The following is a 15,946-nucleotide window of genomic DNA, read 5'->3' as shown; positions in this document are numbered from 1 at the left end:
GCCACAAATTTTTAACAAATCAAGTGCACACAGTATAGGCCATTATGTCCACCAGAAATATGCCAAAAAAGTGCACAAGCGCGTTGAACTTGATAAATGTGGGCCATGAGGTTTTGAGCTTAATGGTTGTCAGAAACTAGTTAAGAGGTTCTAATTGGATCAACAAATTATCAATGTTATGTTTAAGGAGGGAGGAGGGGAAAGAGGAAAAAAATAAGAGGATTGCCCGAAAAGATCATATACCGCATGGGGATCATGATGGAATCTGCTGACAAATCTCATATGTAGGAGCTTTAACCTGTCATGGGGACAATTTCATCACACTTTGAACCTAAAAACCTATGAAATTACTTGCTGTAGGGCTTGTCTCTGCCGATGAAACATTCACATCAGCCAATTTATCCTTGTAATGGCTGGTTCTTTCCCGCATGCGTTTAATGAGGTCAAGAATTTGGACTTCTGCATACTCGCTGGTGATATTTGGCTCATCTTCTCTGTTTCTTCTGTAAAACCAAAAAAAAAGAAAACTCAAAGTATTCACATTAATACATAAATCACTGCAAAAGGTGCACCACAATGATATGCAACTGACAATACTAATCCCTCAGGCTGATGTTAAAAACTGAGACCTTAGCCAATGTATTCCAGTCAGGAACACAACGGAGCCCTTTTGCACCACCGTCAAGGTATCTCAGTGTGGCATGGGTCCTAACACTAGACTACATAGGATGTGTGAACACGGTCTGAGAGGTGCTAAGATCCAGCTCACAGCCAAGCTCCCACATACCTCCATAGTGAGATCACTCATGGAGTGGGAGAAAGGATAAGGCTGCGAGCCCCACCTATAACAGGCCATGTGACACAGGCCACCAGGTGCACTAGAATGTTACCAGCGTGCGCAATGGCACATTCCATACAAATAAAGAAAAATCACTAAAATAAAGTGGCCTGAATGGGAGGAATTTCCTCAAAAACCCAAACACTGTAGCGTGTTTATAACCAGGGGAGCAATTTCTTTGCATGTGATCCGTTGCTAACGGCAATCCCCAGCAAAAATGCATACAATTGTATGCATTGTATGCATTTTTGCTGGGGATTGCCATTAGCAACGGATCACATGCGTAGGAATTGCTCCCCCGGTTATAAACACGCTACAGTGTTTGGGGTTTTTGAGCATTTCCTCCCATTTAGGCCACTTTATTTTAATGATTATTCCCATTAAAAGCAGCATTTTAGCTCAAATAACAAGGTCAATACATTTAAAAAACAAACGAAAACAATGAAAGTAGTTCCCAGTGTAATAATAATAAGCAATACAAGCAAAGGTAATGGTGCAATAGAGGAGAGTGTATTGATGTAATTGAAGATACCTTGAGCTCCTCCTATTTAATACATGTTCCCAGAGGAATATCTGCCTAAGGCCTCTTTCACACGGCCGTTTTTTTTTTCCCGTTTTGCGGGCCGTTTTTTGCGGTCCGTATACGGTCCGTATACGGAACCATTCATTTCAATGGTTCCGCAAAAAAAACGGAATGTGTTCCGTATGCATTCCGTTTCCGTATTTCCGTTTTTCCGTTCCGTTTAAAGATAGAACATGTCCTATATTTGGCCGCAAATCACGTTCCGTTGCTCCATTAAAGTCTATGGGTCCGCAAAAAAATGGAATGCATACGGAAATGCATCCGTATGTCTTCCGTATCCGTTCCGTTTTTTGCGGAACCATCTATTGAAAATGTTATGCCCAGCCCAATTTTTTCTATGAAATTACTGTACACTGTATATGCCATACGGAAAAACGGAACGGAAACGGAAACACAACGGAAACAAAAAACGGAACAACGGATCCGTTTAAAACGGACCGCAAAACACTGAAAAAGACATACTGTCGTGTGAAAGAGGCCTAATGAAGAGGCTAGTCCAGTCCTGAAACATTGAGCTTAGTCAATAAAATTGATGCCAAGTGATATCTGCGTTCTTGTGTCTTGTTTCTTCAAACACCACTAGGGGATTCTCTCTCAGCAATATTACGTTCTACCAGCCAAAAGTATGACAACCCATCATTTATCATGTTCACCAAACCAGATCCTCTGTTAATCATTCATTATCTGACATGTCATTCTCATGAACAAGGATGCCCTATCTGCCTTGTCTACACCAGTCTCACATTTATGTCTCATTGGCATGTCCTACAAGCAGTGTCAGACTGGGGTACCCAGGGCCCACCAGTAAAATTTATTTTGGGGGCCCACCGTGCGGATACATTCACATATAATAAATAATCTAACAAGTTTTTTATATGAACATAGGCTGGTTGAGGTGCTGTACATTGAATATATGTATGTAGTGCAGTAAGTCTACTGTGTTATGTTCCACTTGTGCAGGGGGTGGTAGACTAGGGGCCCACCTTGCTCAGGGGCCCACCAGGGGATTCCCCTGTACCCCTGTTGGCCAGTCCAAGCCTGTATACAAGTAATATATCTAAGAAAACTTTTTAAAGAGTGTGGCGAAACCAACCTCGCCACTGGGTTTTGGAGAGGCCTGTTTATCAGCCTCTTGCCTCAGGATTATGGCCCATACTAACTTTTAAACCCCTGAACCTATTCAAGTGAATTGTGGATAGGTTTGTCCCCAAGTTTATACTGTTTAAATTGATGTAAGTTATATGTATGGCCAATGTAAACTCACAAAGTTGTAACAATTTATAATAAGTGTAACTTGTCAGCTTGGGAGGAATATGCTGGGTGTGTTTCTATTGTGCCATTGTCCCATTGGGTGTTTAAAGGGTGATGTCTGTTCTGTTGTCTGCACATGTGTATTGGTGATTTCTCTTTGTCTTGAGAGATAATTGGATTACGCCTCGGGTGTCTCCAGGGCAGAGAGGAGGAAACCATGATGCATTGTGGGGATGTATTGTCTCTGTGTATCCTACAGTGCTGCATATCTGTCCTATGTCACAAGTCTTCATTCTGGTCCCCTAGGGGCGTGTACACCAGATGGGCTTGGTTGTTTTATACCTCCCTGTGGGCGGACATGTATTTGCAAACAACTGTAATAAAAACCAGGCTGGGTGTGCCAGCACCTCAGACCACTGCTTGACCCTCAACACGGAGCCTTGTCTCGTTATTGGGGGGATCCGCTGTATGCTGTTAGAGACTGATTGCCAGGAGTGTAAGCTGATTCCTGTTCGTCTGCTAGCAGCTATTCGTGAGGTTCCAGTTTGGAGTGCTATTTTGTATCCAGTTCGGGAGTTGGGTGTTCTGCAGTAGCTGTGCCGATCTCTCAAAAAAGGGGCATATCGCCTAAACGGATTTTAACCCCTTGTCTGCTGAAACGGTCCGTTACATTGGTGGCAAGCAGCGGGATCGTTCCTACAGCCAGAAGGCCAGCTACAGGAGACACCATTTCTTTGGATTTTACAACTTAAGGGCAACGCATGTCTCAGTACAGCGACCCTAAAAGCACCAGGATGGAACCAGCAGTGGAGTACAGATACTCTGTGGAGGAATTTGACCGTATGATGTGGTTGCTACTGAACTTCTTTGGACCCAATCCAGCTGAGAAATACGTGAAGTTCGTGAGGAGTCTAGTGTTCAAGACCCTACTATACCGGGCAGAAGGTGACGGTCAGCTGCCACGTTGGGTGGACCTCCATCGGAAGTTACAGTTGCGGGACAGAGAGAGCTCAGTCTCCTCTCCCCAGCGGCAGAGTGTCCAGCAGGGAATTGGGAGCCCAGTCTCCATTCCCCAGTGGCAGTGTGAATTGCAGGGAATTGGGAGCCCAGTCTCCATTCCCCAGCAGCAGTGTGAAGTGCAGGGAGAGGAGAGCAGCGTCCTCCCTCCCCAGCGGCAGGCTGAGTTACAGGGGGCAGAGGTAGTTGTTCCTGCCCCCCAGCAGCAGAGTGATATGCCGGGAAGGCTGTGTGAAATGCAGGGAGAGGAGAGCAGCGTTCTCCCTCCCCAGCGGCAGGCTGAGTTACAGGGGGCAGAGGTAGTTGTTCCTGCCCCCCAGCAGCAGAGTGATATGCCGGGAAGGCAGTGTGAAATGCAGGGAGAGGAGAGCATCGTCCTCCCTCCCCAGCGGCAGGCTGAGTTACAGGGGGCAGAGGTAGTTGTTCCTGCCCCCCAGCAGCAGAGTGATATGCCGGGAAGGCAGTGTGAAATGTAGGGAGAGGAGAGCTGTGTCCTCCCTCCCCAGCGGCAGGCAGAGTTACAGGGGGCAGAGGTAGTTGTTCCTGCCCCCCAGCAGCAGAGTGATTTTTTGGGAATTGGGAGCCCAGTCTCCATTCCCCAGCGGCAGAGTGTCCAGCAGGGAATAGAGAGCCCAGTCTCCTTTCCCCAGCAGCAGGACACTGTATTGGGAGCGGAGACGGTCGGTCGCCCTCCCCAGCGCCTGGAAGTATGTATGGGAGAGGAGCTCGTTACCCCCTCTCCCCAGCGGCAGCTTAACGCACCAGGGGGAGACAGTAAGCCCCACAACAGTGCATATGGGACCGTGGTCTCTGCACTTACAGCACAGGGGGTAGAGACAGTCGGTCTCCCCCTCCAACAACCAGACTCTAAGCCAGGGAGCAACACAGAGACCGGGAGTACCAGTTTCCAACATAACCTTGGTGGACTCACTGGACAGAGACAGGCTACCAAATGCAACAGGTCCAGTATTGGGTTGTGGGTGGGCTGCCAGACTAACTCAGGTACCGACCGGCGTGAGGTCAGGTATCTGGTTAGTCTTCCCTGGGGGGGGGGGGGGGGGGGAGATGTGTGGCGAAACCAACCTCGCCACTGGGTTTTGGAGAGGCCTGTTTATCAGCCTCTTGCCTCAGGATTATGGCCCATACTAACTTTTAAACCCCTGAACCTATTCAAGTGAATTTTGGATAGGTTTGTCCCCAAGTTATACTGTTTAAATTGATGTAAGTTATATGTATGGCCAATGTAAACTCACAAAGTTGTAACAATTTATAATAAGTGTAACTTGTCAGCTTGGGAGGAATATGCTGGGTGTGTTTCTATTGTGCCATTGTCCCATTGTGTGTTTAAATGGTGATGTCTGTCCTGTTGTCTGCACATGTGTATTGGTGATTTCTCTTTGTCTTGAGAGATAATTGGATTACGCCTCGGGTGTCTCCAGGGCAGAGAGGAGGAAACCATGATGCATTGTGGGGATGTATTGTCTCTGTGTATCCTACAGTGCTGCATATCTGTCCTATGTCACAAGTCTTCATTCTGGTCCCCTAGGGGCGTGTACACCAGATGGGCTTGGTTGTTTTATACCTCCCTGTGGGCGGACATGTATTTGCAAACAACTGTAATAAAAACCAGGCTGGGTGTGCCAGCATCTCAGACCACTGCTTGACCCTCAACACGGAGCCTTGTCTCGTTATTGGGGGGATCCGCTGTATGCTGTTAGAGACTGATTGCCAGGAGTGTAAGCTGATTCCTGTTCGTCTGCTAGCAGCTATTCGTGAGGTTCCAGTTTGGAGTGCTATTTTGTATCCAGTTCGGGAGTTGGTGTTCTGCAGTAGCTGGGCCTGTCTCTCAGAAAGGGGCATATCGCCTAAACGGATTTTAACCCCTTGTCTGCTGAAACGGTCCGTTACAAAGAGGTTTTCTGGTAACATTTACACTAATGCCTGCAGCCTTGAAGACTATAACAGAAGATTAATACTTACCTGCTCTCCGCTGCTCTGGTCCTCTGTGCTGCCTTCGCTATCTCCATATTCCGGTCCCGACACTGGTTACATCCGGCTGTGCATGGGCATGGCTCCATGCTCCTCTGCAGCCAATCATTGGCTTCAGTGGTGACATGGTACTTTTAACCACATCACCACTGAAGCCAGTTATTAGGCCTTGTTATATAGAAGCAGAACAGCGAAAGAAACAGAAGTGCTGGATTTGGCACATAACTGACCACAGCAGAGCCAAAAAGATCATGTTGAATATAACAGGTTCAGTTCAATTTCAATTCGGAAGTCTGCTTTTTTAACAAAGAAAAGTCCATGCATGCAGAACTTCTCTCCACATTTTTTTTTTTTTACGGAATTTGAGATGGAGGCCCTGAACTGAGCCTCCTACACAGATGTGAGCAAGCCCAAATTTAAAAGGGTTTTTCAGTATTGGTGGCCTATCCTCAGGGTAGGCCATCAGTAATAGGTTGATGGAGGGGTCCAACATTCCACACTCCACAGTTAACTGCCAAACATCTTAACTAAGTTATGCAGTGCTAAAGTAAGCAGCTATAACCACTGTACAATGGATGGAGCTATTTAGTTCCAGCGCCTACTTTTGGTGCTGGAGCTATTCCCAAATACGGAAGGTTGCGGGTTGTCAAAACTATGATGATCTCATATTGATCATATAATATTTGAAAAAATTAAAAAACCCCTTAAAAAAATTAATAAAAAATATATATATACATATACACACACAGTGCATTTGGGGACTGTTCTGACCCTTTCCCTTTTTCACACTAATTTTGCGGCCTTGAACTAAAATATTAAAAAGTTCTAATCTTTCCCATGATTCTGCACTCAATACACCATAATGTGGAGGTGAAAACAGAGTGAAATCTTTGCTAATTTATTGACATAAGTAGTCAGACTCTTTATTCAGTACTGAGTTGTAGCACCTCCAGTCTTCTTGGGTATGATACCACAAGGCTTGCACACCTGGATTTGGGGACTTTGTGTTACTCCCCTTTGCAAATTCTCTGAAGCTCTGTCAGGTTAGATGGGGACCATCAGTTAACAGCCATTTTTAGGTCTCTCCAGAAACGTTTAATTGGGTTCAAGTCAGGGCTTTAGCTGGGCCACTCAAGGACATTCACAGAGTTATCCCCATGCCAATTTTGTGTTGTCTTGGTTGTTTGCGTAGGGTCAATGTAGACGGAAACAGCATTACATACAAAGTATTTTTAACAAATCGACTTCGGATCTCTGATCTTGCTTGATTCGCTCAACCCTAGTTGCAGCATCCGCGTGCAGCCGAACTGTCACGGTAGGTAAGTTAAGGGAAGGAAACAGAACACGACAAGGCAAACAAAACAACTGACTAGGCCCCAAATGCTAGGGGACAAAGGGGTTACTTCCTAGCAATCCCTAAAACACTTTCCCTAAGCTGCTATGCACTATAACACACTGAACCAAACCCTCAGCTTTAGGGAAGAGGCAAAGAGACACCCAGCTCCTTCAACAACCAAAGGATCTAGCGTCACCCTAGAGGCCTAGTAAAATAGACACAGAAGGAAAAAGGGAAAAGGACTTATTTAGAGATGTGTTGGAGCAGACGATCCACCAAACTTCCAGAGCTCACACAAGGCAGAACTATAACCCGCAAAGGCTATATGGAGAGGGAGGATTAAATTGTCACAAAGAGGGGTAGAGGGTAGTGACCACTGGCTCCACCCACACCCCTGTCCCTGCCTACTTGCACCACTCGTCCTAGGCAACGAGGTACAACTGGACGACGTTCCCTAGCCTGGGTAAGTCCGGAGGGACATACAAGACAAACAACAGAAATGTCAGCAAGCCGAGTCAGAACCAGGATGTTGCAAAAGTACAAAAGGATAATCAAAGAGAAGTCAAGTCCATGCCAAAGGTCAAACCAGGAGAAGCCAATAAATGCAGGGAGCAACTGGGGACGAAGTCGGGAACGGAGCCGGGAATCTAGCCGCATGTCACGCTGAACAAGTTCAGGAAGAGACTGAATTCACAGGCAACCTGTGGTCAGCAGGCTGCCTGTTAAATAGTGGAGAAGAGGAGTCATGTGACGTGGCCAGCGTTACATGACTCATTCCCCTGAATCTAGCCGAGCACCGAGTGATCAGCTCGGTGCTCAGGCTTACCGCAGTTGCCATGGACGCGAAGGACGCTGACTGCGCCAAGGGAATACACGCGGCCAGATCCTCCCCGTCCCTTGTTGCTGTGGAGATGAGGGCGTAGCGCATGTCCTTGTTCCATATGAACTGCAGAGCGCTGACGGCGGTGAATAGGGGGAACCTGCCGTCGGCGCCCCGTGACATAAATAGCATCATCAATTACCTAAAGAACAACACCTGGGAGGAGGTGGGATTCAGTTCAAACCCACAACAAAACAAACTGTCAGATCGAGTCACGTGCAGCAACTCTGACAGATCTCCTCAGAACGCCCACAGGGCAGGGGTGTGACAGTACCTCCCCCCACCTCTACGAGTGACCTCCGGACACCCAGGTCCAACTTTATCCGGGTGTGCCCTGTGAAAGGCATTGACAAGGCAGCTAGCATTAACATCGGTAGCCGGAACCCACATTCTTTCTTTGGGACCGTATCCCCTCCAATGCGCCAGGTACTGAAGGGAACCCCGAAGAACACGTGAGTTGAGAATTTTAGAGATCTGAAACTCCAGATTACCATCAATCAAAACAGGAGGAGGAAGCAAAGGAGATGGTTCCGCAGGTTCTACATATTATTTCAACAAGGACCTGTGAAACACATTATGGATCTTCCAGGCCTGTGGAAGTTCCAGACGAAACGCCACCGGATTCACAATGGCCGAGATTTTGTAAGGGTCAATAAATCTTGGACCCAATTTCCAAGAGGGCACCTTCAGCTTAATGTTTTTAGTGGACAACCACACCAAATCACCAACACACAGGTCCGGACCAGTCATACGTCTCTTGTCAGCCGTCCGTTTATATCTTCCACCCATTTTTTTTCAAATGAACTTGAATCTTCCGCCAGATAGATGACAAAGAGGAAGAGAATCTCTCCTCTTCTGGTATCCCAGAAGATTCGGTCCCAGAAAAAGTACCAAACTGAGGGTGAAAACCATATGCGCCAAAAAATGGTGACTTATCAGTTGACTCCTGCCTACGGTTATTCAACGCAAACTCAGCTAAAGACAAGAACGAGGACCATTCATCCTGATTCTCAGCAACAAATCACCTCAAATAGGTCTCCAGGTTTTGGTTAGTGCGCTCAGTTTGACCATTCGACTGAGGATGAAAAGCCGAAGAGAAAGACAACTTAATACCCAGACAAGAACAAAACGCCCTCCAGGATGTCCGGCAAGGACAGTATCATGATGTTCCTTGAACATCTTGTATTGCAGTTCAGAAGGAACAAACAACTTGCCTGGAGGACAAGAATCAGGTGCCTCCTCTTGAGCCCCCAACACTTCCGTCTCCAGCTCGGGGAAAAGAGCGAAAACCACCACCCCATCAGTTAAAATCTGGGCGGGATCCCCCGAATCTTCTTCCCCCGGAAAGCTACGTGACAATGCATCCGCTTTGACGTTTTTAACCACCTCAGCCCCCATAGCTTAAACACCCTGAAAGACCAGGCCACTTTTTACACTTCTGACCTACCCTACTTTCACCGTTTATTGCTCGGTCATGCAACTTACCACCCAAATGAATTTTACCTTCTTTTCTTCTCACTAATAGAGCTTTCATTTGGTGGTATTTCATTGCTGCTGACATTTTAACTTTTTTTGTTATTAATCGAAATTTAACGATTTTTTAGCAAAAAAATGACATTTTTCACTTTCAGTTGTAAAACTTTGCAAAAAAAAACGACATCCATATATAAATTTTGCTCTAAATTTATTGTTCTACATGTCTTTGATAAAAAAAAAATGTTTGGGTAAAAAAAAATGGTTTGGGTAAAAGTTATAGCGTTTACAAACTATGGTACAAAAATGTGAATTTCTGCTTTTTGAAGCAGCTCTGACTTTCTGAGCACCTGTCATGTTTCCTAAGGTTCTACAATGGCCAGACAGTACAAACACCCCACAAATTACCCCATTTCGGAAAGTAGACACCCTAAGGTATTCGCTGATGGGCATAGTGAGTTCATAGAACTTTTTATTTTTTGTCACAAGTTAGTGGAAAATGATGATTTTTATTTTTTATTTTTTTTTCTTACAAAGTCTCATATTCCACTAACTTGTGACAAAAAATAAAAACTTCTATGAACTCACTATGCCCATCAGCGAATACCTTGGGGTGTCTTCTTTCCAAAATGGGGTCACTTGTGGGGTAGTTATACTGCCCTGGCATTCTAGGGGCCCAAATGTGTGGTAAGTAGTTTGAAATCAAAATGTGTAAAAAATGACCTGTGAAATCCGAAAGGTGCTCTTTGGAATGTGGGCCCCTTTGCCCACCTAGGCTGCAAAAAAGTGCCACACATGTGGTATCGCCGTACTCAGGAGAAGTTGAGGAATGTGTTTTGGGGTGTCATTTTACATATACCCATGCTGGGTGAGATAAATATCTTGGTCAAATGCCAACTTTGTATAAAAAAAATGGGAAAAGTTGCCTTTTGCCAAGATATTTCTCTCACCCAGCATGGGTATATGTAAAATGACACCCCAAAACACATTGCCCAACTTCTCCTGAATACGGAGATACCACATGTGTTACACTTTTTTGCAGCCTAGGTGGGCAAAGGGGCCCATATTCCAAAGAGCACCTTTCGGATTTCACCGGCCATTTTTTACACATTTTGATTTCAAACCACTTCTCACGCATTCGGGCCCCTAAAATGCCAGGGCAGTATAACTACCCCACAAGTGACCCCATTTTGGAAAGAAGACACCCCCAGGTATTTCGTGATGGGCATAGTGAGTTCATGGAAGTTTTTATTTTTTGTCACAAGTTAGTGGAATATGAGACTTTGTAAGGGAAAAAAAATAAATAAATAATCTTTTTCCGCTAACTTGTGACAAAAAATATAAAATTCTAGGAATTCGCCATGCCCCTCACGGAATACCTTGGGGTGTCTTCTTTCCAAAATGGGGTCACTTGTGGGGTAGTTATACTGCCCTAGCATTTTCCAGGGGCCCTAATGTGTGGTAAGTAGGTAAATGACCTGTGAAATCCAAAAGGTGCTCTTTGGAATGTGGGCCCCTTTGCCCACCTAGGCTGCAAAAAAGTGTCACACATGTGGTATCGCTGTACTCAAGAGAAGCTGGGCAATGTGTTTTGTGGTGTCATTTTACATATACCCATGCTGGGTGAGATAAATATCTTGGTCAAATGCCAACTTTGTATAAAAAAATGGGAAAAGTTGTCTTTTGCCAAGATATTTCTCTCACCCAGCATGGGTATATGTAAAATGACACCCCAAAACACATTCCCCAACTTCTCCTGAGTACAGCGATACCACATGTGTGACACTTTTTTGCAGCCTAGGTGCGCAAAGGGGCCCACATTCCAAAGAGCACCTTTCGGATTTCACCGGCCATTTTTTACAGATTTTGATTTCAAACCACTCCTCACGCATTCGGGCCCCTAAAATGCCAGGGCAGTATAACTACCCCACAAGTGACCCCATTTTGGAAAGAAGACACCCCAAGGTATTTCGTGATGGGCATAGTGAGTTCATGGAAGTTTTTATTTTTTGTCACAAGTTAGTGGAATATGAGACTTTGTAAGGAAAAAAAAATAATAATAATAAATCATCATTTTCCGCTAACTTGTGCCAAAAAATATAAAATTCTAGGAATTCGCCATGCCCCTCACGGAATACCTTGGGGTGTCTTCTTTCCAAAATGGGGTCACTTGTGGGGTAGTTATACTGCCCTGGCATTTTCCAGGGGCCCTAATGTGTGGTAAGTAGGTAAATGACCTGTGAAATCCTAAAGGTGCTCTTTGGAATGTGGGCCCCTTTGCCCACCTAGGCTGCAAAAAAATGTCACACATGTGGTATCGCCGTATTCAGGAGAACTTGGGCAATGTGTTTTGGGGTGTCTTTTTACATATACTCATGCTGGGTGAGAGAAATATCTCGGCAAAAGACAACTTTTCCCATTTTTTTTATACAAAGTTGGCATTTGACCAAGATATTTATCTCACCCAGCATGGGTATATGTAAAATGACACCCCAAAACACATTGCCCAACTTCTCCTGAGTACGGCGATACCAGATGTGTGACACTTTTTTGCAGCCTAGAAGCGCAAAGGGGCCCACATTCCTTTTATGAGGGCATTTCTAGACATTTGGATCCCAGACTTCTTCTCACGCTTTAGGGCCCCTAAAATGCCAGGGCAGTATAAATACCCCACATGTGACCCCATTTTGGAAAGAAGACACCCCAAGGTATTCAATGAGGGGCATGGCGAGTTCATAGAAATTAATTTTTTTTGGCACAAGTTAGCGGAAATTGATTTTATTTTTTTTTTTCTCACAGTCTCCCTTTCCGCTAACTTGGGACAAAAATTTCAATCTTTCATGGACTCAATATGCCCCTCACGGAATACCTGGGGGTGTCTTCTTTCCGAAATGGGGTCACATGTGGGGTATTTATACTGCCCTGGCATTCTAGGGGCCCCAAAGCGTGAGAAGAAGTCTGGAATATAAATGTCAAAAAAATTTTACGCATTTGGATTCCGTGAGGGGTATGGTGAGTTCATGTGAGATTTTATTTTTTGACACAAGTTAGTGGAATATGAGACTTTGTAAGAAAAAAATAATAATTTCCGCTAACTTGGGCCAAAAAAATGTCTGAATGGAGCCTTACAGGGGGGTGATCAATGACAGGGGGGTGATCAATGACAGGGGGGTGATCAGGGAGTCTATATGGGGTGATCACCCCCCTGTCATTGATCACCCCCCTATAAGGCTCCATTCAGATATCCGTATGTGTTTTGCGGATCCGTAAAAATCATACGGACATCTGAATGCAGCCTGACAGGGGGGGTGATCAATGACAGGGGGGGTGATCAATGACAGGGGGGGTGATCAGGGACCTGACAGGGGGGATGATCAATGACAGGGGGGGGGATCAATGACAGGGGGGTGATCAGGGAGTCTATATGGGGTGATCACCCCCCTGGAAGGCTCCAGGGAGACGCCTGTATGTGTTTTGCGGATCCGATCCATCTATTAGTGGATCCGTAAAAATCATGCAGACGTCTGAATAGAGCTTTACAGGGGGGTGATCAATGACAGGGGGGTAATCAATGACAGGGGGGTGATCAGGGAGTCTATATGGGGTGATCACCACAGTCATTGATCACGCCCCTGTAAGGCTCCATTCAGACGTCCGTATGCGTTTTGCGGATCCGATCCATCTATCAGTGGATCCGTAAAAATCATGCGGACGTCTGAATGGAGCTTTACAGGGGGGTGATCAATGACAGGGGGGTAATCAATGACAGGGGGGTGATCAGGGAGTCTATATGGGGTGATCACCACAGTCATTGATCACGCCCCTGTAAGGCTCCATTCAGACGTCCGTATGCGTTTTGCGGATCCGATCCATCTATCAGTGGATCCGTAAAAATCATGCGGACGTCTGAATGGAGCTTTACAGGGGGGTGATCAATGACAGGGGGGTGATCAGGGAGTCTATATGGGGTGATCACCACAGTCATTGATCACGCCCCTGTAAGGCTCCATTCAGACGTCCGTATGCGTTTTGCGGATCCGATCCATCTATCAGTGGATCCGTAAAAATCATGCGGACATCTGAATGGAGCTTTACAGGGGGGTGATCAATGACAGGGGGGTGATCAGGGAGTCTATATGGGGTGATCACCACAGTCATTGATCACGCCCCTGTAAGGCTCCATTCAAACGTCCGTATGCGTTTTGCGGATCCGATCCATCTATCAGTGGATCCGTAAAAATCATGCGGACATCTGAATGGACCTTTACAGGGGGGTGATCAATGACAGGGGGGTAATCAATGGCAGGGGGGTGATCAGGGAGTCTATATCAGGGAGATCATGTCAAACAAATCTTATAGATTTTTTTGACTGGGTGACTAAAATAATAGACGGTGGAGGTGCGGTAGACATCGCATATCTAGATTTTAGTAAGGCTTTTGACACTGTCCCACATAGAAGACTTATCAATAAACTGCAGTCATTGAGCATGGACTCCCATATTGTTGAGTGGATTAGGCAGTGGCTGAGTGACAGACAACAGAGGGTTGTAGTCAATAGTGAACATTCAAAACAAGGTCATGTTACCAGTGGGGTTCCACAGGGATCTGTACTGGGACCAATTTTGTTTAATATCTTCATAAGTGATATTGCAAAAGGCCTCGATGGGAAGGTGTGTCTTTTTGCTGATGACACAAAGATATGTAACAGGGTTGATGTTCCTGGAGGGAAACGCCAAATGGAAAAGGATTTAGGAAAACTAGAAGAATGGTCAGAACTCTGGCAACTGAAATTTAATGTGGATAAGTGCAAGATAATGCACCTGGGGCGTAAAAACCCAAGGGCAGAATATAGAATATTTGACACAGTCCTGACCTCAGTATCTGAGGAAAGGGATTTAGGAGTAATTATTTCAGAAGACTCAAAGGTGGGAAGACAATGTAATAGGGCAGCACGAAATGCCAGCAGAATGCTTGGATGTATAGGGAGAGGTATAAGCAGTAGAAAGAGTGAAGTGCTTATGCCGCTGTACAGAACACTGGTGAGACCTCACTTGGAGTATTGTGCGCAGTACTGGAGGCCATATCTCCAGAAGGATATAGATACTCTAGAGAGAGTTCAGAGAAGAGCTACTAAACTAGTACATGGATTGCAGGATAAAACTTACCAGGAAAGGTTAAAGGACCTTAACATGTATAGCTTGGAAGAAAGAAGAGACAGAGGGGATATGATAGAAACTTTTAAATACATAAAGGGAATCAACTCGGTAAAGGAGGAGAGCATATTTAAAAGAAGAAAAACTACCACAAGAGGACACAGTTTTAAATTAGAGGGGCAAAGGTTTAAAAGTAATATAAGGAAGTATTACTTTACTGAGAGAGTAGTGGATGCATGGAATAGCCTTCCTGCAGAAGTGGTAGCTGCAAATACAGTGAAGGGGTTGAGGCGTGCATGGGATAGGCATATGGCTATCCTTCATATAAGATAGGGCCAGGGGCTATCCATAGTATTCAGATATATTGGGAAGACTAGATGGGCCAAATGGTTCTTATCTGCCGACACATTCTATGTTTCTATGTTTCTATATGGGGTGATCACCACAGTCATTGATCACGCCCCTGTAAGGCTCTATTCAGGCGTCCTATGTGTTTTGCGGATACGATCCATCTATCAGTGGATCCGTAAAAATCATGCGGACATCTGAATGGAGCTTTACAAGGGGGTGATCAATGACAGGGGGGTAATCAATGACAGGGGGGTGATCAGGGAGTCTATATGGGGTGATCACCACAGTCATTGATCACGCCCCTGTAAGGCTCCATTCAGACGTCCGTATGCGTTTTGTGGATCCGATTCATCTATCAGTGGATCCGTAAAAATCATGCGGACGTCTGAATGGAGCTTTACAGGGGGGTGATCAATGACAGGGGGGTAATCAATGACAGGGGGGTGATCAGGGAGTCTATATGGGGTGATCACCACAGTCATTGATCACGCCCCTGTAAGGCTCCATTCAGACATCCGTATGCGTTTTGCGGATCCGATCCATCTATCAGTGGATCCGTAAAAATCATGCGGACATCTGAATGGAGCTTTACAGGGGGGTGATCAATGACAGGGGGGGTGATCAGGGAGTCTATATGGGGTGATCACCACAGTCATTGATCACGCCCCTGTAAGGCTCCATTCAGACGTCCGTATGCGTTTTGCGGATCCAATCCATCTATCAGTGGATCCGTAAAAATCATGCGGACATCTGAATGGAGATTTACAGGGGGGTGATCAATGACAGGGGGGTGATCAGGGAGTCTATATGGGGTGATCACCACAGTCATTGATCACGCCCCTGTAAGGCTCCATTCAAACGTCCGTATGCGTTTTGCGGATCCGATCCATCTATCAGTGGATCCGTAAAAATCATGCGGACATCTGAATGGAGCTTTACAGGGGGGTGATCAATGACATGGGGGTAATCAATGACAGGGGGGTGATCAGGGAGTCTATATGGGGTGATCACCACAGTCATTGATCACGCCCCTGTAAGGCTCCATTCAGGCGTCCGTATGTGTTTTGCGGATCCG

At 45.7% G+C, this 15,946-nt stretch overlaps 1 protein-coding gene across 1 annotated transcript in view; it reads right to left on the bottom strand.

Annotated features, from left to right (window-relative positions):
* Positions 1–15,946, bottom strand: part of CNGB3 (cyclic nucleotide gated channel subunit beta 3) — a 286,679-nt gene that overhangs the window by 160,480 nt on the left and 110,253 nt on the right. Inside the window, exon 4 of the mRNA XM_040433859.1 lies at positions 352–503. Coding sequence (XP_040289793.1) covers positions 352–503 — 152 coding nt within the window. The remainder of the gene's footprint in view (positions 1–351; positions 504–15,946) is intronic.

Source organism: Bufo bufo, chromosome 5 (assembly GCF_905171765.1).
Source record: "Bufo bufo chromosome 5, aBufBuf1.1, whole genome shotgun sequence".
Lineage (NCBI taxonomy): Eukaryota > Metazoa > Chordata > Amphibia > Anura > Bufonidae > Bufo > Bufo bufo.
The sequence above is the reverse complement of the archived record's forward strand: the minus strand, read 5'-3'. Positions and strand labels throughout refer to the sequence as shown.